Genomic DNA, 26338 nt, shown 5'->3' on the forward strand with positions numbered 1-26338 from the left:
GGCACCGCGCCCCGCTGCTCTCCGCGGTCCTTCTTGTTCCCAGCAACTCCCGCCGCAGCCGCGCCCCGCGCCGGGGTGACCAAGGCCGCCCAAGCCGCGGCCCTCGCCCCGCGTCCACCCCAGAGCGGAATCCCCGCACCCTAAAACCGCTCCCCGCCGCGCAGACCCGAGGCCAAGCCCGCGGCCGGGCCGCGGAGCCTCGGGCCCGCACTCCGGGGCCGGGCCGGGCCGCGGGCCTGGCGGCGCGGGGGGGCTGGCCCGGGATGGAGGGGTCGGGCGGGGAGGGGGTCCCGGGGCACCGCTGCGCTCCGCGGGCGCACGCCGAGCCCCGGGAGGCGCAGCGCGGCCGAGCCGCGGCGGAGGCGGCGGCAGGAGGAGCCGCGGGACCGAGCGCCGCCGCGCTGCCCCCGCCCCGCCGCCCCGACCGCCGCCTCGCCCGCCCCGCACAGGCCCCCGGCCCGCTCGGCCGCACCAGCCCCCGCGGGCGGCCGGGCGGGCGGCCCGAGGCGGCGGTGGCGGCGCGCTCCCTTCCGCCTGCTCCTGGGCTCTCTCGGGCAGTGACGTGACGTGCTGACGGCGGGCCCGGCCCGGGGAGCTTGGCCGCTTCCACTCAGCTCCGAGCTCGGCCCCTCCCTCCCCTCCCGCCCGCCCGCCCGCCCCGCCGCAGCCGCCGCCGCCGCCGCCGCGCTCGGCCCAGTCGCGCTGAGAGAGGCCGCGCCGAGCGAGCGCCGCCGCCCGCCACCCGCACGGTAAGAGCCGCGGGCCGGGCCCTGCCGCCCGCCCGGCCCGGGCCTCCCCCTGCCCGCACAGGCCGCGGCGCAGGCCGCGAGGAGGCCGCAGCTAGGCCGCGCCAGGGCTCCGCCACAGGAGCGGGCCGCGGGCTCTGCGCCGGCGGCTCCCGCACGCCCGGCGCGGCCCGGGGCGGCGGGGGAGGTGGCGTGAGGAACGCGGAGCGGAGGTGGGTGGCCGCGGGCCCGGGGGGAGGCGAGTGGGGCCGGTGAGGGGCCGCGGGCCCGGCCGGGGGGGGCTCGGAGGTGTCTGGAGGAGGAGACAAAATGGCGGCGCGCGAGGGGGGGGGCGGAGGGCGCCGGCGCCATCTTGAATTAATCGCTCGCACAGCCGGGGCCCCGCGCGGGCCGGGCCGGGCTGGGCCGGGCGGGGCGGGGGAGCCTCGGGGCTCCGGCAGGGACCGCCCGCAGCCTCCACAGCCTCCCCGCCTCCCGCTGCCACACTGCGGGGCGCAGCGGCGCCAGGCGCGTTCCGGCTCGCCGCGGCTCCCTGCGCGGCCGCGCCGGGGCTCCCGGCCGGGTGCTCTCCTGCCCCGCCATCTCCTTCCTCGCCTCCGGCCGGGGATTCGGGCTCGGCAGCGCCGGGAGCTCTCCCGCAGCCGCCTGCGCCCACTCGCCCCGTAAGCAGCCCCCTGATCCCCTTGGGGCCCCTTGGTGTTGGTTCAAAGGTGCGCCTGGGTTCGGTCATGTCCCTAATTTAGGGTTCGTTAAGAATTAGCTTATTTCCTTTGCAATTACTGTCGTCTGGCGCACAACATTCCAGTGAAATCTGGAGAAAACCCTTTTCTTTAACCGGTTTCTGCAAATACCCCAGCACTGAACTACAACAAAGAGGAGAATGACTTGAGGGTTTTTTGGTTTTTTTTTACGGAATCGAAATGAGAACAGCAGCACTGATTCTCCTGCCAAAACTGAGGGAGATGCGTCAGGAAATAAGCAGCTGAACGATCACTTTGTTACACTGTAGTTTTGATTCTTCTGTTTCTCCACCTGGTAATCACTGGGGTTATTTTCAAGGCAGGAATGGAATCCTTATAGAAGTGTAGGGTTTTTTTTTTTTTGCCTTTCGTGTGTGTGCGGCTGAGAGCAGTGTGTGTGTGTGTGTGCCTTGCGTTTCCCACAAGTGGGTCACGTCAGGCGAGCGGTGACACTGCAGCCGTGGCTGGACTGAGCCTCGGGAAGCCTCGGGCTCGGGGTCTGACCCAAATGGGACATGCCAGGCGTGCCGCAGTTTTAATGGGATGTAGCAAGGCACGACGGGAACATGGTTGTGGCTGTACACTAAGTCATCCCAGCGTGGGGAGAAGCCAGCACTTGCACGTGGGGGGATTTTGATGCTTTATGGCTTGATCTGTAAGAGTTTTGTTGCTTGGATATTTGGTTTATGGCCTTACCGCAAATTAGGAGTAGGCAAATAGCTATACTATGTATTTCTTTTTCACAAGGATAGCTTTTCTGAAGTTTCTCCTTTTTTCCTTTTTCCCCTTTTTTTTTTTTTTTTTGTGAGAGCAAAGGAACCGTTTCTGCAGAATATGAAACCTCTATTAATGATCTCTGTTTTTAAAGTTGGTCCTTTAAAACATGACAGCTTGTCTATTTCTTTTTATTTCACCTTGATTACCTTGCTAGGTCTCTTGAGTCAAGGATGTGTAATGTGGCAATGAACTGTCTGCATTGCTTCTCTTGACTCATTGTTCTCATGATCATTTTTATGTTGGAAGATTATTGCTAATATATTAATACCATGTCTTCCATTAATATGTAATTTACCATCTGTCCTTTGACTTGAAAATGTTACTTTGACTTCCGTAAAGCCAAAACCAGCCAAGTCTCTGAGTAAATAGGTAAAAATCAGTTTGTAAAAATTAACTGTATGGACAAAATTAAGTATATTGCAGAGTGGTATTAGCCCTTGATCCATGTGAAGCTGGCATGGATCCAAGCCAAGTAAAAGGTGTAGATGTTTAGTTCTTTTCAAAGGTTATAAAACCTGATTCTGGATCCCTCTGAATTTTTTGTCCAGTGGTAGAAGAGTGTTACCAGAATTCTTGAGATTTGGACAAAGAGCCACATAGTTGAGAAGGACTAACTGTAGGGACATGGCTGGGCACCTGCTTTTCTTGGAGAGTTTGGGTTCCCAGCATGGAACTGAAAATTTGATTATGTTGGCTTTGATGCTAGAACTGGGTCCTAAGTTAAGTGTCAACTAGAATGTTTTGGAAGGCCTGAGAGGAGTTTCTGTCCTTCTTGAAATCTTGCAGAAAAGTGAACAGCTGGAATTGTTTCCTAGCCTTTATGGTAGCACAGAGCTTGGGGTGCTTGCCAGGGAATTGAAGATGTTCTCTGTGGTGCTTGCAAGAAGCAGCTCTGGTATTTCTTGTGTCACTGAGCTGCTGTCACAGGTACGGAGCCCTGTGGTGTTCCTTCCTTTGTGTGGCTGCATCTTGTGCCCCTGTGCTCACCCTTTGCTTGGAAGAGCCAACAGGAAGAAACAGTGTTTTCTCATCTCCTGGTTAGAATGCTCAAACTCTGAAGTAATTTCAGGAATCTTTTTGGGGTTTTTTTTGTTGGTTTTTTTTTTTTTTTTGCCTCAGCCATAGACAAATTACTTTATGCTTTTTTGGACTGCAGATTCTGATTTGGACACTTCTCTTATTTGAGATAGTTTAGTTAATTCCTATTTTAAGTGCCTGCATCCTCTTTTGGTCATCTTCTTGTGGCAGATTTCTGTGGATGTGGGGCCTGTGCCCTTGTGAGCACTTCCAAACTCTTTATGGTCCTGCACAGGGGTAAGAGTTGGCTGGGTCTGTATGCTGAAGCACATTTTGACAAACATTATTTAGTAAGAATAAAAAAAAAAAAGAGAGGAAAAAAAGAGAAAGCAGTGAAATTTTTTTCTACTCTGGAACAAGCACCAAAGCAATTGGTTGACTTTTTAAGACTCAGACTTGAAAGCCCAAGTGCCAGGAAGTGTCTTTGGTTTGTTGGAGCCTGAGCCTTTGTTCTGAGCACATTTTGCCAGTGTAGGTGAGAGGACCTGACCAGCGCAGAAGAGGCCAGAATTATGTGGTGTGCTGGGTTGTCACTGCTGTGAAACTGCAGCTCCTGAACACCACAGGGATATTTTGGGTTTCAAATCCAGAAAACAAGAAAAACAGGGAAGAGATGGTGTCAGTGGGCACTTACAGGAAGCTGGAAAGTAGTGATGGAGACCTCTAAATCTCATGGGTGAAGAGGATAGACAGAAGGACAGTGGAAGAGTGCCTCACTTAGTGAAGTGAGGAATTTAGGGAGCAGATAGGATAGCGAAAGTACAGGCATGAATCATAAGAAGTAGGAATTTGTGGTGGTCAGGTAGGAGGTGAATGCAGGAAGCAGAGAAAATGAATGCCAGTTCTTCAGGTGGTGAACTGACACTTCAGGCTGGTCAGGTCGCAGCAGATGGCAGGCTGGTGTGTGATAATACAGCCCTCAAAAGCACAGGCACAAAGGGCATCTGAACTTTTCCCAGAGATCTGGGCAGAGAGCTCCATCTTCTTACTTGTGTGTAGTCTGAGGAGAGAGGCAATTTTATTTCTGCCAGCCCTTAGTACCCCTTTGCCTCCTACCAAAAAAACACCTTTCCTAATTGCTGATAACAATCTTTGGTACAAATTGATGAGTAGGAGAGGTTTGTGTGGATGATGGGAGTGTGCTGTAGTTAGAAGCTGGAGGGATGAAATGAGCGGGTGACGTAATGGACAAGATAGTGATGCAGGCACACCAAAATTTGGAAAATAAGCAACAGAAGAGAAGAAACTAAACAGTGAAGGCAACATAGAAAATACAAGATGAATAGGAAGGACATTGGCAGTAGACTGATGGGTGGATACCAAAGAGATGGGAGGAAAGCAATTTGGGTATGAATAATTCTTGCCAGAGTTACTGTATGGGATTTTGGTACTCTGTTCTTTGTTCTCTGTTTCTGTGACATGGCAGAAGTTGATTGCCATCAGTCAGGCTATTTCTTGCATCTGAGGCTGAGAAACTCTTTAGCTCTAGGTTTTGAAAAAAAGCATTGGGTGAAGAGCTGTTCCTCTTAATAGTGAGCACTTTGGGTGGAAGTGCTTGCCAGAATAATTGGGAGGTAATTTATGTCCAGTTGGATACCACAATGACTTGTTAGCACAGCTGTCTAAAATACGAGAGCCTTCCAGCTGAGCATCACACAAATACAGAACACCTTGGAAAATTATTAGTGTTCCACTATTTTTCTTCCAGTTCAATATCGGGCTATATTTCTCCCTCAGCTTCTGTAAAAGAGACCGCCCAAGTGACTGCACTGGGGGCTGGACAACACCCCAAAGGAGAGTTCCAGAGGTAAAGACTTGAGAAAATTTGAGCTAAAAAGTGGGGCAAGTTTAGAAAATACTTGTTTTAGATTTGTATTTTGGACTAGTTAATTTTTTCTTTTGTATAGCAATTTCCCTGATAAAGCCTTAATGAATGTAAATGTTAGTTGGTGTAATTTGGAAAGGCTATGATTCTTATGGAAACCTTGGGTAGAATCTTGATATTTTGTCTGTCTTTTGTGGAGGTATCACAGAAATGGGGAGTTGGACTTCAGTGCAAGGGAGTAGTACAAGTTTTTGTTATACTGCATTTTACCTAACTAGCTTTGCCTGCTCCTAACTGTAAAGCACATAGCTAAGCAGCAGAATTTAGATTGCAGCTTTACATTTTTGCCAGTATTTTAACTCTGTGGTCTTGTTTGGTTCTTTCATTAAGAAGACTGAAATCCTAAGTCATTAAGCATTGAAATATTGATATGCTGTTCAAAAATTTTAGTAGAACATGACATTTTATAATTTTTGAGAACTAATTTGTTATACTTATGGTACTTTGTCTTAGGGCAAGAGTTTTAAAAATATTTACAGATCTAGGTTTGAAAACATTTGATGTTATGCTCTGGAAGTAGTTTACATTGATGATTTCAGTTCCTGAAGTGACATAAGAGTGAACTCTTCCTGACTATCCAAGAATGAACATGAGGACATCAGAACTGGCGTGCATTTCAGCTAACGAGCTCTTTGTGTTTAACTTACCATATTGAACCTTAATGATTTCAAAGTTCTATATTCCTCCCCATCCAACAGGGACTTGACTTTCTGGAATAGGAATTTGTTGGATTAAGGTTCTCAAAGGAATATGTCTAGGCTTTGTCTTAATTTCTTTTTTTTTTTTAAGATCATATGGCAGTCATATTTTCACATTCCTTTATGAACTGCTTCTGTGTTTGTGAAGCCATAGGGTTTTGAGAAATGGACCCAGTGTTGGACCCCACACTCTAGTTGAAACAGTATGTTTTGCTCATCCAGAGTATTAGTGCTAGAATCTCAGACTGAGGGACCCCGAGTAAAATCTGATTCATTTTAAAGTCATGAGGTGCTGTGTGTTAGCTTCCATTCACCCAAAATTTCAACTTTCCAGTGCACAGAGAGAGGCAACCTTCTAGAATCGCCTCATACAAGTGAAATAACCTTTCTTCTTTATCTTCTGCAGACACTGTGACTGATGAGAGTTAAAGGCCATGGATGAAGATGGGCTTGAATTGCAGCCACATGAGCCAAATGCATTTTTTGATCCAACAGGTCTGTAAGGAGATAATACATAGATAAGTGTTCACATTCAGTGCAGTTGACTGTTGCTTCTTGTGCCTTTGCTTAGAAGTGCTGTGCTGCATCAATGCTTTTGTACAGAGTAGTCGCTTTTGAGTTTGGGTTGTTTTTATTACTCACAACAATATGAATGAGCTACCGTTCTTTCAGTCAAGTAATAGTTGCTTGGGTGTTGGGGGAGTCTTAAAATTACAAATCTTTTTTTTGGGAGAGAAAATCTTGTTCATCTTAATTATGGTAGCATCTACTGAGAATTTGCTTTATCTACCTGTCTTAATAGTTCATAAGCTGTTATGCTTGTTTTACTAAAGTGCAGCACAGTGTGAAAGTTGAAGTGAAACAGAAGTAATTTCAATTATTAACTACCTCATATGAGATAGTTTTACAATTTAAGTGTTATTTTAATTGTGTTTTTCAGGAGCTGATGCAGCACATATGGATGGAGATCAGATTGTTGTGGAAGTACAGGAAACAGTATTTGTTTCAGATGTGGTTGACTCAGATATAACTGTGCATAATTTTGTTCCCGATGATCCAGACTCCGTAGTAATCCAGGATGTCATTGAGGATGTTGTTATTGAGGATGTTCAGTGCCCAGATATCATGGACGAGCCAGACGTGTCTGAAACAGTCATTATTCCTGAACAAGTGCTGGACACAGACGTAGCCGAAGAGGTTTCTTTGGCTCATTGCACTGTCCCGGATGATGTTTTAGCTTCTGACATAACAGCAGAGACAATGTCTATACCAGAGCACGTGCTGACAACTGAGTCAATGCATGTACCTGAAGTTGGACACGTAGAACACGTAGTTCATGATAACGTTGAAGAAGCAGACATTGTCACTGATACTCTGGGAACAGATGTTGTTTCTGAGGAAGTCTTGGTGGCAGACTGTGCATCAGAGGCAGTGATTGATGCCAATGGAATCCCTGTGGAACATCAAGATGAGAAGGGCAACTGTGATGATTACCTTATGATTTCCTGTAAGTGTTTGGGTAAAGCCATCAAAGTTCTTATGCTATGGGCTTGAAATATATGAGGGAGGGCTTAAAACAATACCCAAAGCAGAGTTTCTGTATTTTTTATTGAAATGTAGATCTCACAGGTGTACTCACATGGAGAGATTTTTAGGAACGTGTACCAGCTAAAAGTTCTGGTGAAGCTAATGGAGAGAAATACTGGCAAATGCATGTCTGATTATAAGTTATTTCTGTAGCAATTTATAGGATATGAACAAAAGAGTAAGAATTCCAGTAAACCATATGCCATATATTTAATAAGAACTGAAAGAAAATTAATGTGACAATGTTTAAAAATGCTTATATGTGCAGGTTACTATGATGACTATCAAGACATTAATGAAACAAAAATATTTCGTGGAAAAGAGTAAAAAACCGTGGTTTCTGAAAATCCAATCCTTGTCTTGTTTTTTTGCTAAGCCCTCACCTCTTGCACTCTATTTATTGTGGATACAGACAGCATTATGGTTTTCTTTGCTGTTAGGATGTGTTTTCTTCTCTTGATTAAGCAAAGGACAGAGGTATGCAGCTAACAAAAAGAGTAGCTATTGCTGCTCATAGCTGGGAAGTGAATATTTTAATCTCCCTTAGGAGTAGTGGCACAATCTGTTTGAATTGTATTTCAAAAGGCTTAAATAGAGGGTGGAGAAAAATAGAGCATATCATCAATCCTTTTTCTACTGAGGATATCCATTTGTGTGAATTAGAGCTTACTCTAAGTATGTTACTTATTATAGTGATTACTCAGTGCAGCACCTAGGAACATCACAGTGAAATAGTGAACATTTATTTATTGTAGAAATAGAAAAGCCTTGATAGGCTGGTTTGTTTAATTGCCATTTCAGGCACTTCACTTTTGTGTGGTGTTAAATGATTCCATTGATGAGGTGTACTTCATGCTCTGCTTCAGTTACCTTTTTTCCTTTTTTTTTTTTTCCCTTTTTCCCCCCTTCTTTACTTTTGGACATATTTTTGAAATGTTTAATAACTTGTTTTAATTTTATATTCTGTACTTACAAATTTTAATGTTGCTTCTCCTTACCTAGGATCACTGCATTTCTTAATTTATCATCTCTTGAGTTCCTTGAGTAACCTTGTTGCAGCCATGTTTTGAGTTTATATGAGGTACAGTTAATTCTCTATTATCTGGGAAAACAATGAAATGGGATAATGCAAAATATGGATCACACAAAATATTGTAAATTAAACTGTAGGATTGTACTGAGGTGAAATAGGTCAGGGGATCTGTCCTGAAATTGTATTGATCCAGACTGATAAATGCACTCCTGTCTTGTGTGGTACAGATAAAACTTTGATTCTGGACCCAAGTTAAGTCTGATGAAAGCAGCTCAAATGTTTCTGAACCTGCTGCATAGTTAGACAACAGACTGGATAATCTGCCGGTGGATAATTGAGGCCTGATTCTGGTGGTGATCCTTCCCTCTTCCCTATCCATGGCTGGAGCTCTTCAAGGCACTGTTGCTCCTGTGTCTGCTCACCCCTCCTGTGCAAGTTTTCCTCCTGCAACAGAGCAGGGCCTCTGGGGCTGCTGCCATGGAGCATTTTGCAAACCATGCCTGTGTAAATGCACAGAGAGGGGTGGTGGATGTGTATCCTGTTCATCCCTGGCAGTGGCTGAACAAGGACACAATGTCTTGGTAGAGGTCATTTTGGATGATCCCTGCCTAGCTGGGAGGGCTTCTTAGATGTACCGGTTGTTCACTTGTGCTGGGGTATTCTCCATCTTCAGTCACGTATTTCTGCAGTTTCATACTTTATTTATTATTAAATGTTTCTTGCAATGTACTTTGTTGAGATTTAGAACCTTAAGTAAGCCAGCATTTAAAATAATCGTTATGCTACAAAATATGCATTCTACTTGTGTTTAATGTTCTACAGTTCATTCTAAAGGGAAGTTCCTACTACCACCTACTGTGTTTAAAGCCTGCTTAACGAGTTCTTCTGGTTGTGAAAGCAGAGTCTAGTGCTTTTCCATCAAGTAAAGGCTGTCTTGCCAAACAGTCTCTTTGTTGTATGAAAAATATTATTTGATTTTTTTTATTATTTTTTATTTGCATCAGCAGTGCATGTGTTCACTGATCTGATGCCTGTCTCAGTTCTTCAGTTGAACTTAGTTTTCAAAAGTAGTAACATCAGCCAATCCAGTTTTGGGTTTTTTTTTCATCCTAACTTGTAAATTTGTGTTTGATTCTGTCAAACCTTCCTGAAATGCAGGGGCAGATTTTGGAATGTAATCTCGTCTGCCATTGCATTAGCCAAATGTTGCTGTTTTCCAGATCTGTGAGCTAGACTGTTCTTCAGAATGCCTTTGCCTGTCTTCTTTTAGATAGGCACTTGAAAAGCAGGGGACGACACTTTGTGTTCTTTGTGTTGTAGGTTTCTCCATCTGTTTTCTTCAGTGGAAACTATTAGCAAAATCTTTTTGCTTTTTCCTGTTTTGTGGCTTTCTATTCCATTTTTGTTCCTACTAAGCTGAGTATACATATATTTTCTTAAGGTCCTTTTCTTAGCTTTATCCTGAAAATATGTGATTTGAAATTACTAATCTGTGTGTACATTTATTTTTAATGTTGTGTTTCTACCTTCTTTGTTGGTTTCAGGGTGGTTTGTCTTTTCAAAAGAGTACAGTTCCTGTGGGTTTCATTCTGTGACTTTGCTTCAGTGAGCTCACTATTTTCATACTTCTTTTCCCAGTTACATTTAATTTAGCTTTGGCATTAATATGCCTTTGCTGTCTTCATTTTCAAGTCAATGCTTCTTGGCACAATTTTATATCACCAGTTACTTTTTGATGCACTTAATTTTTTTTCTTGGATACTTTGTCTTTGCCCTTAAGATTCATTTTTGTTCCATGGTAGATTCGGGGCACTTACAGCAGAGCAGAATCAGACATTCATTCAACTAAGAATGCAAACCTACCAGCTAGTGGCTTGAAAAAGATGAAAGGAGGTTTGATAATTTGTTTTTCCTTTTGCATGTTCCATAACAAGCCAGTTCACGATTTGGGTCAGGAAAGTATAAATTGTGCTGTGACTCACACTGGTACTAATTATTTGGTAGCTTGGAAAACCATTTCTCCTTAAGTGAAACAGTGGTGAGATTAACTGGTGTTTGTCAAAACAAAACAAACATCCTACATTTACTAACCCAGGAAAGCAAAACCCAGGAAGCCCTGTGCCTGGCAATAAGATGGAAATGGATTTTTTTTTGTCTGATTTCATTCTACTTGGCAATGGTAGACACATCTTCTGGCATTAATTGATTCTGTACGATGAAAAGTTGTATCCTGATATACTCTTACCGCAGTAAAAATAGTGAGGCATAAAAGTCTGGCAAGAGGAGTCTGGAAAGGGTAAAGGGCAGCCTCACAAGTCTTAAACTGCAGCTTTAAGAATTCAAATATTTACAAATATGGGAGCTGTGTTATGTCCGTCCATCCACCTGTCCATCCCCTTGCTATTCTCTGAGTTAGACATGTCCCTTGTTTGTTTTATCTGAATTAACACTTTTCATTACAGGAGTCCAAAGCCATAGTAACTCACAGAGAGAGAAATGTTTCACCTAGGCCTATGAAAATCAATCTTTTTTCATCCTTGTTGGATGTTTAAGTTGAAAGCAATGGATCTGATGAACCGAGCCATAGGGTTCATGCTATTCCTTAGGGCCATCCAATAGACTTTGAGTCAACAAAGCAAAATGCTTTTAATTGGTGTTTTAGCTTAAATATCTCCCTCTTTTCCCCTGGAGGTTGCTAAAGATGCAGGAACTCACATTTTTCTTTCTCAGAGGTAGAACTTGCTGCCATGCCTCTGGCTGACCACTGGAGTGGCACCAACAGTTGTTGCTGCTCGGGAGGTTGCCCTGAGAGGTGATGGAAATAAGAGTTACCTTGGGCTGACGTCTCAGAGCTTAGTCTGGTTTGTGTGCTAGGGGCAGAGGACAGGAAGGACAAGTGTTAGATCCCAGTTGGGAGCTCAGGAATTACACCTCTACTAGATTACTACCCTGGAGGGACCTTTAGATGCATAGGCTATACTCCTGTGTGAAGGTAGTGGACTAGAATGAAAATAAGAGCAGATTTCTCTTTTCTAGTAGGTTAGGAAACCTGCTTTGCCATTCAAGAAATAAGTGTATGGTAAAAATAGCTTCTTCAGTGGATTAGAAATTCTCTGCTGTTGAGTGAAGTAGATGTTTCTGTCACAAATAACTGAACAAAGTCGGGAAAACAATGCTTCTAATCTGTTTTAGAGAAAATAGCTGATAATGGTTTTTTTCATTAAGAATGTGTAAATAGGGTTGTTTACTTTGTAAGCAGACAAGTGTCCCATGATGCATATTTTTTTAGCAGCTAAGAGAATCATTTGGGAACATAAAGCCTGACAAAATAGATTATTTTTGTCTAATTGTTCTAATTGACATATTTTTAAGATCTGTGTACCTGGTGTAGATAGACTTTTCCTTAGGTTGTTTGTTTTGGTGTGTTTTTTAGCAATAAACAGTGGGTACTTGAAAAAGGTGGAAGGTGTCTGTGCTTAAGTGAATTTTATTTTTTACAATCCTTTCTTTTCCTCATTAATTCCACATAGAGGAGGTAGGAATGGTAGGAATGAAAATGTTTAAAATATTGTGGAATTCATTAAAAAGAAATGCAGTTATATTTGCATTTTTTAATTATAAATAAACCACTGTCAGGGTATAAAGTCTTTATCTGCCTATCCCTCAAATATCTGATAGAAAAAACTAAAAGCAACTTCTAGGGGAAAGCGTATGTATATGGTTAAACAAAAGATGTTCCATGGAAGCAAATCAGGATCTTGGCATGACATTTATACTTCTGTGTGGGGAAACTGGCCTCAACAGGGCTTTAAGTATGGAGTTTATTATCAATGCATAGGAGCTTGTTTCTGTCCCAAAAACAGAGGAGTGGAGATACTCAAAATAATTGTTCTTTGGCTGTTACTAGTTTATTATATGATTTTTAAAATTCAATTTAGTACTTCCTAGGAAACCAATGCTGTCATTGTGATAGATCACATAGAATCTGTTGTTGTTGTTGTCAGGATCTTTTATTTCTTTGCTTTATTCTTTATTCCTTCCTCCCTTTTTTACCTGTTGGTCTCTTATTGTTGATTTCTTTATAAGTACTAACTAGACAGGTTTTAAATATGCCATGGCTCTCACGTTGTGTGACACCTTTCTCATCTTTTTGTGTTTTTAATCACAATTCTAGCATTATCTTTATATGGAAGCAATTATTGCAACATTGGAGAAGCACATACTTATTTGCTTCTTGCAGCTCATAGTATGCAAAGAGCAGTCTGCTCTAATCAGTGAAGTCTGTGGAGAATTCTGGCAAAATAACCACAGACTGCATACTTGCAATTCATGTAAAATCGTACTGCATCTGATAATTTTTCTGGGTTTTGTTTGTTTCTTTTTTTAAACTCTTGAGATTTAGTCTGTATCCACTTGTTTACTGAATGAAAGCTACCAGCTAGTATAGGGGCAGAAAAAGTCAGACATTTAAAGTTTTTAGTGTCCAGTTCATATCTGATAAAATGGAGGCACAAGGTATAATAGTACTGCAGTAATGCTGGCCTGAACTTTTTTTTAGCATGTGACTTGTGATTAGTTTAGTAATGCTCAGTGGCTGTACTTAAAAGGAAGCGGTCTCTTAGAAGTTTAACTAATTCTTTTTTTTCTTTTTTTTTGGTTGCTTTTTTTGGAGGGGGCTTGTTGTTGTTAAGGTTTTTTGGTTTTGTTTGTTTTGTTTTGTTTTTTTGTTTTTTTGTCAAAGAGGAGCAATATGAAGGAAGATCAGCCATGGATGGTAATTTGTGGGGTCATCACATCGATGGGCTGTGAATTCAAATGAAAAATTAATATCATCAGAGTTCCAGTTTGAAACATTGATCAGTCAAGTTTTTCTGCATATAATTTTATTAGATGTTGAGACTGAGATACATGGAGAATGGAGAAGCTTAGTTAAATATAAAGCAAATTTCATGATACACTGCCAATGAATCAGTATAAATAAATGCTTGTGTAGCCATTGGACAAAATACCTTGGAAATGGTACTTTATGTAATAATACCCATTCTCTTTCACCTGTTTTGTCTCTTCTTTGATTTTTATCTTTTTCCTATCTTTTCCTTTCCACCCTGTTTTTTATTCTGTTACCTGCTTGTTACTATACTGCAAATATTACTGCTTTTCAAACCCATCAGGGACTTCAATTTTAAAAATATTACAATGTGTCAGGTGTGAATTTTTTTCCTTTTGGATGAGAAAAGTTGGCCTCATACCTCCTACACATCAATTTCCTTACAGTTTAATGACTGTAAAACCAGTTGTTAGATTTTTAAAACAATGCTGAATATAAAGGGAATTCAGGTATAAACAAGCTCTAAATTGTATAACTTTTTTTTTTTATTATGTTGGATAAAATAATACTTAGAATCTTGGAGAATTTATTTCAAAGCATGAATAGAGCATGTTTTTAAGACCTTGAATTCTTCAGTTGTGTGGAAGTTATTAATGGATACTTCCAGGTATAAATGGAAATAAAAAACTGGTTTGCGTAAAAAAAATGGGCCTGTTTCACATCATGCACATAGGTTTGTTTTCTCTCTGATTGACTCAGGCATGATTTTCTTTCCTTGTCGGTATGTTCCAGCATCAGTTGATCTTGGTGGCAGACTTCCCTTTTGGCTTCAGAGGTGTAAAGTCAGTCTACACTGATTGAAAGCCTTCCAAGTAAATGTGCCTGACACTGGAAACAGCCAAGTTAAGGGAGAACAGCTACATAAATGTAGTGTAGGAACAAAAGCAAGTTTTCTTTTTTGTCAGAGTTCCAGCGGCATTTGGTATTTCACGGATATGACAAAGAAGTCATGAAAATCTGTTAGTAACTGAATATGCACACTGTGGAGCTACATTGTTAATGTGATTCAAAAGAATATCTTAAGGTTTTTACTTTTAAATGCTTTGGGGTTCAGCTACAAGGTATTATGTTGTCCTATGACACAAAGTAATTTTTTAAACATCCTACTGCTTGAAACAGTCTGTATCATGGCCACTGATCATGATATTGGCATCCAAGTATTTAGGTTTTTCTGTTGTTCTTTTGGTAAGGAGAGAGATAGACTAATTTATGTTAGTGCTTTATAATTTAATGTTATTCATAATTTTTTTGAGTAATGAAGCCTGATTGAGAAATTGCACTTAAATACAGTTATGTTTGATACGTGAGACAGAACATGTGATAGTTTATCTAATTCAAAGGCTAATTTATTGGCTTCATGGCAGGAAAATAATAGTAATAACATTTTGAGCTTTTTAAAAAGTATGTATTAAAATAAATTTAAGAATGCAGTTACTGAGTAGTAAAGCTATGATTTATTTATGAGGGTAGTTCAGTGAGTGCTAGTAAAGTAAGCATACTTTGTGAAGTATTTGGTATGTCCTAGGCATGGTAGTTAAAAATTCTTCACCATTTATAGGGCAGTTCTTAAACTTCTGTTGGCATAAATTCCATGTCCTTCTGTCATGAACTGAAGTCATACATGACTCTGAGGGAGTGACAGTAAAGTCACAAATTACAAAAGTATTTTGTCATGTTAAGAATTCTTAAATAATTTCAATACTGAAGAAACATCTGGGACTTTTGAGAATTGGAAAATTCTTCAAAGGTCTTGAGAGCTGGATTTGATTTTTGTGAATAAATACTATTTTTTCCTTGAAAACCTGTTCTTGGTAAAGTAAGATGGGGGAGGTGCCCATGTACAGTATACCTCAAAAATCCAAGTGTGTTCCTTGTAAAGCTGGCTGTCAGCCATGGATATGTGGGATTCTGGGCAAGTTTCAACAGCTCAGCCTGGAGCTTGGTGTGGGTGCCCTTCGGGGGGCAGGAGAGTGAAGTTTGGGAATGCACAGGGCTGCAGCAGGAATGCAGTGCAGGGTCCTGCAGGAAGGACACCAGTGCACAGGGCCGCAGCAGGAATGCAGTGCAGGGTCCTGCAGGAAGGACACCAGTGCACAGGGCCGCAGCAGGAATGCAGTGCAGGGTCCTGCAGGAAGGACACCAGTGCACAGGGCCGCAGCAGGAATGCAGTGCAGGGTCCTGCAGGAAGGACACCAGTGCACAGGGCCGCAGCAGGAATGCAGTGCAGGGTCCTGCAGGAAGGACACCAGTGCACAGGGCCGCAGCAGGAATGCAGTGCAGGGTCCTGCAGGAAGGACACCAGTGCACAGGGCCGCAGCAGGAATGCAGTGCAGGGTCCTGCAGGAAGGACACCAGTGCACAGGGCCGCAGCAGGAATGCAGTGCAGGGTCCTGCAGGAAGGACACCAGTGCACAGGGCTGCAGCAGGAATGCAGTGCAGGGTCCTGCAGGAAGGACACCAGTGCACAGGGCCGCAGCAGGAATGCAGTGCAGGGTCCTGCAGGAAGGACACCAGTGCACAGGGCTGCAGCAGGAATGCAGTGCAGGGTCCTGCAGGAAGGACACCAGTGCACAGGTCCCCAGCACTGCAGTGGGAGGGCTGTGCTCGGGTTCCATCCCCAGCTGTAGAGGGCATGAGGAAAGGGGAGGAGTTTCTTCCTGGAGTTGCCGTTCAGGTTACCTCCTGGCAGCTGGAAAAGCATCGGTGCCAGTGCTTTGCAGAGAACCAGGTCTGAAGGCCAGCAGTAGCACCACTTCCATCAGAGACAGGGTTGAGCAGCAGATAATGCTTTTGAAAAGAACAGTTGATATCTTATTAGTTGTGAAGGAAAACACAATTAAAACTGAGAATAAGTGAAATTACGCCACAGAGTGAAGTATTTATGTGTACTTTCTTCCTACCATCATCTTGATGCAGATCACAGTTTCCTTATTAGCATTGCCTGGTATGGTGTTCATGCTTCTAGTTCTGTCACTGCAGCATTCTTGCACTTCCACCTTAACTAGAAGATAACAGCTTGAATTTATTTTGAAATTATCACTATTTTCAAGGATATGGAAAAAAATTAATGGGTAGGTTCTTTATCACAACTTTTTAATTTTAAACTGCTTCCAAATTTGAGTAATAAATTAATAAATATGTATTTCATACATGTCTGTCAGCATATGACTGGGTAATTGTAATAACTTGTTTTTGTAGTGGATGATGCTGGTAAGATAGAACACGAAGGTTCTGCTGAAATTACCATGGAAGCAGAGTCAGAAAGTGGATCTTGTAAAGTGGATGGCATTTGTCCAGAAGTCATCAAGGTCTATATATTCAAAGCAGATCCTGGAGAAGATGATTTAGGTAAAATACACTTGTTTGAGAATACTTCAACGTGACACTTGAAATTTTGCATGAGACTGTGGTTTCTCTCAAGTGGTATGTGAAGACCTGTGAGTCTGATACCAAAGTGTTGACAAACTTACAGTTTTTTGTGGTTTAGCATAGATTTTGGTGAAGTGTCTTTAAAATATTTTGCTCTGGTCTTCCTAATTAGGGGGCACAGTAGACATTGTGGAGAGTGAGCCAGAGAATGACCACGCAGTTGGATTGCTCGATCAAAATAGCAGTATTCGTATTCCAAGGGAGAAAATGGTTTACATGACTGTAAATGATTCTCAGCATGAAGACGAAGACTTAAGTAAGTAGGTGGCTTTCCTTTGGGAGCAGGGATTTTCACTTTCAGCAGTGCAGCATTCCTATATTTTTTTTAACTTCTTTTTGTCTTAGATGTTGCAGAAATAGCTGATGAGGTTTATATGGAGGTGATTGTAGGAGAGGAGGATGCCGCAGCCGCCCATGAACAGCAAATCGATGACACCGAAATTAAAACTTTCATGCCCATAGCTTGGGCAGCAGCTTATGGTAAGTAATACTTGAACTAATTACTCTTTGGTGACACAGCAGCAAACTACCAGGGATTGGTTTTTGAGGGTAGTCTAGAGTATTTGTGCTTTTGTGTTTGTTTCTAGAGTTTTCGTTTAAGAATGGTTTCTTAGCATAAAGAGTCTTAAAAAGAAAGGAAGAGGGAAGTTGTAAGGCAGGCTTCTTCTTGCTTCTATTTAACAGGCATTTTCCTTCATATTTTCACGATGTGAAAGGAGAAATACATGAGCTTCCGGCTGAAAAATTGAATCTCAAGTACCTCTGTTCCTCAGATTTTTAGGACACAGTGAGATTTTGCTTGGGACTAGAACTGAATATTTTTATTTGAGGGGGGCAATAAAAAGAAAGCAAATGGGAATATGTAAGACTCAGTGTAGCAGAGAAAAGCAACACTGAGGTCTAGCTTGGTTTAAGTGCTTTCTAGAAGGCCCATATAAACACACGATTTCACTAATGGCAGTAACTGATTAATAAAAAGCAGTTGGAGGGAGATACTAAAATTGTAGCAGAACCTTGAGAGTATTTCCAGCATGCAAAACCATTTTTCTTGACTGTTGATATGTGAACACAACTGGTGCACAAACTGGTTTCCCAAACTCTTGTAAGCTTAAAACCAGAATTTCATCTGAAAAAATGTTTCTGTGTTGCCCCTTTCCCCTTCTAAACAAAACTAAAGAAATAGTGGAGTAGAGGACAAAACTTACATGTCTTCATGATGTGGATTGTGGTGTTGGTGCCAGCAGACAATTGTGCTGGGAATACAGTGGGGGCTGGAATCTTGGACATAAGCCAGGAAGGGCAAGATTTCAGGGAGCAGTGTGTTTAAAAGTTACTCAGGGGATGGATGATAGTGCACCCCAAAGCCTTATCTTAGGCCCTATACTGGTGAGCACAGTTTGAGTGAGAAGGAAATAACATAGGCCAGTCTGAGTGGGCATTAAAAATGAATTTGAGTGAACTTGAAACAAGTTGGATACTAAACATTCAGTGATTTTGGAGGAGGGGGAGAAAATTGAGCAGAATGTATTAAAAACAGTGAGATGTAATTGAAAGGAGAGTTTAAGAATGTGGGAAATAGTGGAGTGGCTGCATTGTCAGCAGTAAGCAACCTAGCATGAGAATCTTCAGGCTCTGCACATGTTCCTGGCTCTGAGTCTCTACATTAATCATGAAAATTAATGCTCAGCTCTCTGTACCAAAGGAACAGCTGTTGATCATATTGCACTTTCTTGAATCTTCCTGTCATACTTGTGTACTTTGCTTTCGCTAGGAAATGTTGGCTTTTATTGATTCAAGTAAATACTTGACCACAAAATTTTTTATTATTAAAAGTTAACTTATGCTCTTAAATCACCAGTGTTAAACTGATTGCCAATAAATGTATTTGAATGTATTTGTAATTTTCATGTTTGTTTTACATACAGTGGTACCATTTGTGTATTAAACACAAATCTCTGTGAGGCAAAGACTCTTTCCTTCTTTCTGTTACACAATACTGAGCATGTTCTTTGTTGCCAGTAGAAAGAATTTGTAAGTGCTAAAGCATCAGGTGTATAAATAGTAAGTAGTGTACTTTGTTTGCCACTTTATGTGCTGTTCAGAAGGATTCTTTGATCACAGCTCCAGTTCAGAAACTTGGGTGTGACAAACTTCAGTCAGGTGAACTCAGACATACTGAAGTGAATGAAAGCTCGCACACAAATGTATTTCAGGATTGAAAAGAAAATCGGGCATAGTGAATACTGTGACATGCTATTATTTAATAATGTTAAACATTTTGGATATAATCATCAGTCAAAAAGATTCAAAAAATACTACATTTGAAGGAGAATTCTCTGTGTAATGAAAAGCCATTAATTCCTGTACATTATGTACTCCTGTAAAATTAGGTTAACAAAGCTAATGCTCATTATAGCAAACATAATTCCTAAGTTACATGGTGAGACATTTTCCAGCTTATGCTGTACATGATTACAGTTTGATTAAATGTCCAGATAATCGTTTATCATTTCTGTTACTACCATTGTAGAATTTGTGCTTGAATTACCTGCAGTGTTGGTAGGTAACTGTTTGACTTACCTTGGTAGGTAATAATAACGATGGCATCGAAAGTCGGAATGGCACTGCAAGTGCTCTTTTGCACATAGATGAGTCATCTGGACTTGGGAGACTGGCCAAGCAAAAACCAAAGAAGAAGAGGAGACCTGAGTCCAGACAGTATCAGACAGGTGGGTATGTGGTGCCTGGCTCTTGTTCATCCAGGCACTTGCTCATAAACAGATGCATGTGGAGAGTCTTGTAAAAAGAGGGATTTGGGGAATTACTTGGTTGACAACACTTCTGCTTTATAAATGAGTGCATATTTTATTTTACAAATTATAAATACATGTGTGATTTGAATTGTGGCAGGTGTTTTAAAGGAAGCCATCTCTGACATAGGAAAAAGTATGATAGCAAAAGGTTAAAAAGTTAAGTATATAACTTGCCACACCCATTTTTATGTTTTATATAACTTTAAAAGGTGATGTTAGATAAATGGTATTCTATAATCATGCCTTTTAAAACCCTTTTTTATGTCTTTATCGAAAATATGTAGAACAACGCATTTCATTATAGCAGCTCAGTAGGTAACTGGAAAGTGTGAACATTTTGTATTAATTTTCAGTAGTGTAACTTTTATACCCTTTCCTGTTTTAATGGTGAAATAAAATTGCCTTGACATTTGTGCCTATTTTTTTCCTTTCATTTGTGAGAACAGAAGTGTTCTATGGCAAAATTTGTTTTCTGCTGTTATTGTGTTACAGTCAGAATATTTGTCCGGGTTGATAAAGTTGACAAAACACAACGTTTTTCTTCACTAGCCCTGCCTTAAATAATACTAGAAGTTTTTATCCAAATTGTGACTTAACTGTAGGAGTTCTGTTTTGGTTAGCTTGAGTTAGTAAACTGTGCAACTTAAAGTTGGCCTTTTCTATTTCCAGCTAGTTAGTTCTTCTAATAAAATATTTTTTGACAAGACAGCTTTTTTTAACATGCCTAGGCAAATTCAGGGTAGACAAATCAGGATGACGGATGAGTGCAAATAATTTCCAAAGCTTTGAGGTTTCTGTATGTGAAACATGTTTTTATTGATTCTTGCTTGGTACCTCTTCAGATTGTAGCTGTAACAGATGGCATAAGAAGGAGGTGTTAGTTTCAGGGCATCTGAATTGTAGTTAGTGGTAGGTGATTAAACTACAAGATTAAACTTTATCTACCAATTTGTGGAGAGTCAGGAGAAGATTGCATACTTTGCTTACTAGATGATATTCAGTTTAACAAGCTGGCTGCTGTACTTTGCACCAGCCATTGGTTTCTGCATGTATTTAATGTGTGAACTCAGTCAGACTTATTCAAAATAGAATTAGTTGAGGTGAAGAATATCTGTATAGTAAAACGTATGTATCCCATCTTTCTCAACAATTCATCTTACTGTTAACATCTGATATTTACTGAAGTGTAGTATTGTTGTATAATATTGATAAAGGGTTTTTCTGTTGTTTTTCAGCAATAATCATTGGCCCTGACGGTCATCCATTGACAGTTTATCCCTGCATGATTTGTGGAAAGAAATTTAAATCCAGAGGTTTCTTGAAAAGGCATATGAAAAACCACCCGGAGCACCTTCTTACTAAGAAGAAATACAGATGCACTGACTGTGATTACACTACGAATAAAAAAATAAGTTTACATAACCACTTGGAGAGTCATAAGCTGACCAACAAAACAGAAAAGCTTATTGAATGCGATGAGTGTGGGAAAACCTTCTCTCATGCAGGAACTTTATTTACTCACAAGATGGTGCACAGGGACAAAGGAGTTAATAAAATGCACAAGTGCAAATTCTGCGATTATGAGACAGCAGAACAAGGGTTACTGAGTCACCACCTTCTGGCTGTCCACAGCAAGAACTTTCCTCACATTTGCGTGGAGTGTGGCAAAGGGTTTCGCCACCCGTCGGAGCTCAAGAAGCACATGCGGATCCACACTGGCGAGAAGCCCTACCAGTGCCAATATTGTGAATACCGATCTGCCGACTCTTCCAACTTGAAAACCCACGTAAAGACTAAACACAGTAAGGAAACGCCGCTGAAGTGCGATATTTGTTTCCAGACTTTTTCAGATACCAAAGAGCTACAGCAGCATACACTTATGCATCAAGAAAGTAAAACACATCAGTGTTTGCATTGTGACCATAAGAGCTCAAACTCGAGTGATCTGAAACGACACATTATTTCAGTCCACACAAAAGACTATCCTCATAAGTGTGATATGTGTGATAAAGGCTTTCACAGGCCTTCGGAACTGAAAAAACACGTGGCGGCTCACAAAGGTAAAAAATTGCACCAGTGCAGACATTGTGACTTTAAAATTGCAGATCCGTTCATTCTGAGTCGCCACATACTCTCAGTTCACACAAAGGATCTTCCATTCAGGTGCAAGAGATGTAGAAAGGGCTTTAGGCAGCAAAACGAGCTGAAAAAACACATGAAAACACACAGTGGCAGGAAAGTTTATCAGTGTGAGTACTGTGAGTATAGCACTACAGATGCCTCAGGCTTCAAACGGCACGTGATTTCCATTCACACAAAAGACTACCCTCACCGGTGTGAGTATTGCAAGAAAGGTTTCCGAAGGCCTTCAGAGAAGAACCAGCACATTATGCGACATCATAAAGATGTTGGGCTGCCTTAAAGTCTCTTTCACAGACTTATGGCTGGAATTATAAAGGAAATTTGCCTTTCAGGCATTTAGCTTATTTTAAAGCCAATCACCTGCGATCACACACACACACAAAAAAAAAACCACAAAAAAAAACAAAAACAAAAAAAATACTGTGCATTTGATTTGTTGCTGTATAAAAATAGGATTATTGCTTGTAGTTGACTTTTATACCTTTTGTTCAATAGCGTGTTCTGAATTCTATTCAGTTTGTTTAATAAATGAAGAAAAGATGGCAACAATAAAGTTGCATTTAATAAAGTAAACCCTGTCTCTTACTGAATTTTTCAACCGTAATAGTTTATTTAAGTATATTTATCTTACTGATCTCGTTGATACTCACAGTGTCCATGTTAATGCAGTTTTGTCATGAATTTTGAAAATACTAAATTTCTCTTGATAAAATTGTCAAAGGTGTGTATAAAATGAGGAATTGTCATGTTGACAGTAAAGTCACTAGGGCCCACCTTATTGTCCTGTTTTAACTATACAGACTTCATGGCAGGTTAACTATTTTCCGGTTGAGGAGTTACAAGTCTCACTTTGTATTTTCATTCTGGTTTCAGAGAGAAAAATAATTTTAAAAATGGTTTGGGGCGGTTTTTATCTTTCCTGGGCAATTTCAAAATATGCACAAATATTACATTTATTGTTCTGTGCTTCTTTGTCTTTGAAAGGTTTTGTGTGTTACAAGACTTGGGGTTTTTCCACTTTATTCCTGTCTTAAATGTTGGAAACATAAAATACTCTTGTTCCATTTGCAGTTAACAATAGATCACAACTGTCTGTATGTGCTGGTAAAAGTACCTCAAACTCTATGCTTTTATGTATGTTGGTATTTCTTTGAAAGAGCAGTTTGTGGTTCAAGTCACATTTTTATTGTTAGTTGTTTTAGACTAGAGATTAAGACCAAGAGATGCCTTGATTTTGGAAACCACATATTTACAGTGAGAGCTTAGGAAGGGAATAGAGTGGAGTAGATGATTTCATAAGGAATAGAGGTGTTGTAACATAGATATCCTTAATAAGAAAAGTAACTTATGATAGATGCAGTTCTGTTACTAAATTAAATGTTTTTTCTGAGACATTAGTAGCTGTGTTCAGCAGCTGTTTAATAATTAGTACTGTATCCAGAATTAACCCAGTTCTTTCAATCTGTTTATAAACAGCTGGGAGAATATTACAATTTTTAGATGCAATTTTGCCACCTGAAGACTCTTATAAAGTAGCTCCACTTCATTTGCTAATTGCAGTGTAAATGTACCAAGCACAAAGTCATGTACTTTAACAACAAACTCGGAGCAAAAAACCCAGACCATTTTAATTACAGGCCAGATTTTAGGACATGGCCCTGCTCCCCTTGCCTAAATTCCCATCCCAGCCACTGATGATGGAGTGCAGAATTCAGTCTCAGCTGCCTGCCAGATTAGGATAGATTTGTAACCAACAATTCCCTAATGAAAAGGCTTCAGAGACTGGGCCAGTGTTAATTCCTGTTTCTAGGCAGGTGAACTTCCAGTTGAACAGGAATTTTAGTGATAGTTTCAAGTCTGGGGTGATAGAGGGAAAAAGGTTTCCTTTCTGGATGTGCATCTTCTAGGCCTTTTGTATTTTGTCTTGTTACCAAGCCCTGCCCCTACTGCTTCATCCCTCCTGTCTCACTGTAAGCTGAAATTCTTGTCTGTAGTGTGCAGTTCAGGAGAGCCCAATGCCATGTCACTGCCTGTGATGTAGGATGGTTTTTTCTTTCTCTGCCTGCTTGCAGTGCCCCCGGACTCGCTGGGTGTGCTCTTGTGTAATATTGCTACTACACGACCCTTTAGCGTGTAATTCCTGGCTGTGCTGCGTTGTGCCTTCCTCGAAATCCCCGCTGAAGCCAGTGGATTCCTACATGGCCGTAGTGTCGTTGCCTGCTGATGCCAAACCAGATGTAGTAAAACCCAGCAGAGATTCCCACTTGCTTCTTGCAAAATACTTGCCTGTGACTACTTTTGTTTTCCTCTCTTATGTTCAAACATTTTCTAACTGGAAACCTGGAAAGTGTACAAAATCTGCAAAAAAATCCCATAGTAGTGCTGAGGATTTTAGCCATTTTGAACTTTATTTTTTTAAATAAGCTGAAAGACAAAGAACACAATTTTATGCATTTTCTTTCTCTTACGTAGCCTGGAATCATACACACTTTTTTTTTTTAAAGCACAATGTTGAAACTTTTTTTTTTTAAATAATTAAGGGTTTGGTCAAGTGGATTTTGTAAAATGTATTTGTCTGTATAAAGAGAAAATGAAGTTATAGTTATTGTTAATGTACTGACATTAGTTACAGGTTAGTTTTAATTCTTAAATAATTTGCTTAGCAAATGCTATAAAATGGATGTTTCAGTTTAATGTTTAAAAAAGGTACAGATTTTTACAAGGACATAATATAAATTATTGTTCTGTAGAAAATACCCTGTTAAATATTGTATATGTCCTTCCCTCTGTACACTTTGTAAAAAAGACAAAAGAAAAAAACAAAATACATAGAACCATATAGGGATGTGTGACATTATTGTAATTGTGTACTTGATAATAACGTGAAAAAATAAAATTCAAAATATTTTCCTTTTAATGAACGCTTAGTCTATTTGATGCCAGTTCTGAGGTGGAGCCTTGTTTCTGAGGGACACGGTCACCTGCAGCTCGCCTGTGCTTTAACTTCCCTTCTGCTCCCTGTCTTCAGCTCATTTCCTGCAGTACTGGGGTGGGAGCAGCTCAGTCCCTGCAGTGGCTGAAATGTTCCTTTACCTGGAAGTCTGCAAAAGTGAAAGGGGTGGCAGGTCTTTAAAATCCATTTTAATGCCTGGTTTTATATTAAAGAATTCACATCTGATGAACTTCTGACAATGCCTTCGTGTTTTTTCAGCAAGGTGCTTACCTACTAAGTGTTACTACGCTGTCCCCAAACACCCCACCAGACCTTGAAACAGGAGGGGCACTGCTGGTGTTGGGACTGGATCAGTGGTGCCTCTTTGGCGGTGTGAGCCCCAGCAGACCCCCAGCTCCCCCTTCCCAGTGGCAGGGTGAGCGTGGCACAGCGCTGCGGGGAGGGTCCCTGAGCTGGGCCGCTGCCCTGCCCTGCCCTGCCCTGCCTCTGCTCCCTGGGCAGGGCAGGCAGCGGCCGGCTGGGGCAGCTGAGGGCGTGTGGCCCTTTTCCCCACTGCTCTCCGAATGCTTTGGCCCAGTTAAATCCAGCTGGGCAGTGGGAGCTCCTCTGGCAATGGTCTGTCTGGCACAGGCCATCCTGCGTTGACAGCCCGCAGGTCCCACAACTGGCAGAGGTGCTACTGGATGTCACTGCCCTCTGTCTGCACCTGCCCTCCCAGGGAGGAGGCACAGGTACCTTCAGGACATTTATACCTGTTAGTTCACTCTCACTGGTACCTTTAGGAAATGCTGACTTACTCCTCATCTCAGTGATTCAGCCCCACTGAATTGGGACATTGGGCAACTCTTCACAGTAAGAATGTGTCTCACTGCAGAGCCAGCAATCTCCCTTTGGTTTGGTTTTGTTTTTTGCTTTCTCCATCTACCTGATGTCCCTCAACCACTCATCAGGAAATTGTACATTGAGTACCAGAGACATTCAGTGCCCTAAAGAAATGCACCCAATTCTGCATCATTCATCTGTGAAGAAGGGCCAAGAGCAGTTACCAGCTCTAGGCTCCTTCACATTACTAAGTCCCCCACTCCTCTAGGATCTCCCCTTCTTCCTCTTGGATTTCTGTAGCTGTGGAAGCCTCACTGCTCTGCTGAAGGACCCTCTACTTGCCCAGGTGCCTGCAGCCCATATAGGTGATTTCCCCCTCAGTGGGACACAGTAGCCAGGGCACCCATAGCCTGGATGCCAAGGCCAAGAGCATTTAAAAACTACAAGCACAGGTGGTTCAGAGGCCATGTACCACTCAGACTTTTGTGATATTTACTGGAAATCTGCAAATAGGGAAAAAATGTTACTGTTCCATTGAAGACAAAAATTTGAGAATCATCTCGGCACAAGCCCAAGCAAAATCATGATAAAGAATTACAGAATTACAAGTAAAGAAGGAAAAAAATAGTTAAAACCAACAAACACAATCCTATATTACAGTTAGAGCATGTGTGCCCTAGCTTTGAACAGACTCCTCCAGTGCTGTGGTAGTGCAGGGTCATGTGCTGGGCTGTCCCTGGTGTGGCAG

General features: G+C 41.7%; 1 protein-coding gene across 5 annotated transcripts; it reads left to right on the top strand.

Moving 5' to 3' along the window:
- Window positions 1-654: 654 nt before the first annotated feature.
- ZFX (zinc finger protein X-linked) lies at window positions 655-24997 on the top strand. Of its 5 annotated transcripts, XM_077781651.1 has the most exons (9): window positions 677-749; window positions 5078-5147; window positions 6330-6418; window positions 6864-7430; window positions 16630-16779; window positions 16973-17116; window positions 17206-17340; window positions 19449-19589; window positions 20909-24997. In XM_077781651.1, exons 3-9 carry the CDS (start codon window positions 6358-6360, stop codon window positions 22093-22095), a joined length of 2385 nt encoding a protein of 794 aa, XP_077637777.1. In that variant the 5' UTR covers window positions 677-749; window positions 5078-5147; window positions 6330-6357; the 3' UTR covers window positions 22096-24997. The 5 variants fall into 5 exon arrangements, with proteins under 5 accessions (XP_021408705.1, XP_077637777.1, XP_021408709.1 ...); XM_021553030.2 differs by lacking the exon at window positions 5078-5147 and having other exon boundaries at window positions 655-749; XM_021553034.2 differs by lacking the exons at window positions 677-749; window positions 5078-5147 and adding an exon at window positions 940-958.
- Window positions 24998-26338: the final 1341 nt, after the last annotated feature.

This window comes from Lonchura striata, chromosome 2 (genome assembly GCF_046129695.1).
Source record: "Lonchura striata isolate bLonStr1 chromosome 2, bLonStr1.mat, whole genome shotgun sequence".
In the NCBI taxonomy this organism is placed as follows: domain Eukaryota; kingdom Metazoa; phylum Chordata; class Aves; order Passeriformes; family Estrildidae; genus Lonchura; species Lonchura striata.

Bases quoted from the DNA above. Each gene is read 5' to 3' on its own strand.
- ZFX (XM_021553030.2), top strand. From the start codon at position 6,358: ATGGATGAAGATGGGCTTGAATTGCAGCCACATGAGCCAAATGCATTT. The intron at 7,431-16,629 runs GTAAGTGTTTGG...TTGTTTTTGTAG, and splicing joins TGATTACCTTATGATTTCCT to TGGATGATGCTGGTAAGATA. The intron at 19,590-20,908 runs GTGGGTATGTGG...GTTGTTTTTCAG, and splicing joins GTCCAGACAGTATCAGACAG to CAATAATCATTGGCCCTGAC.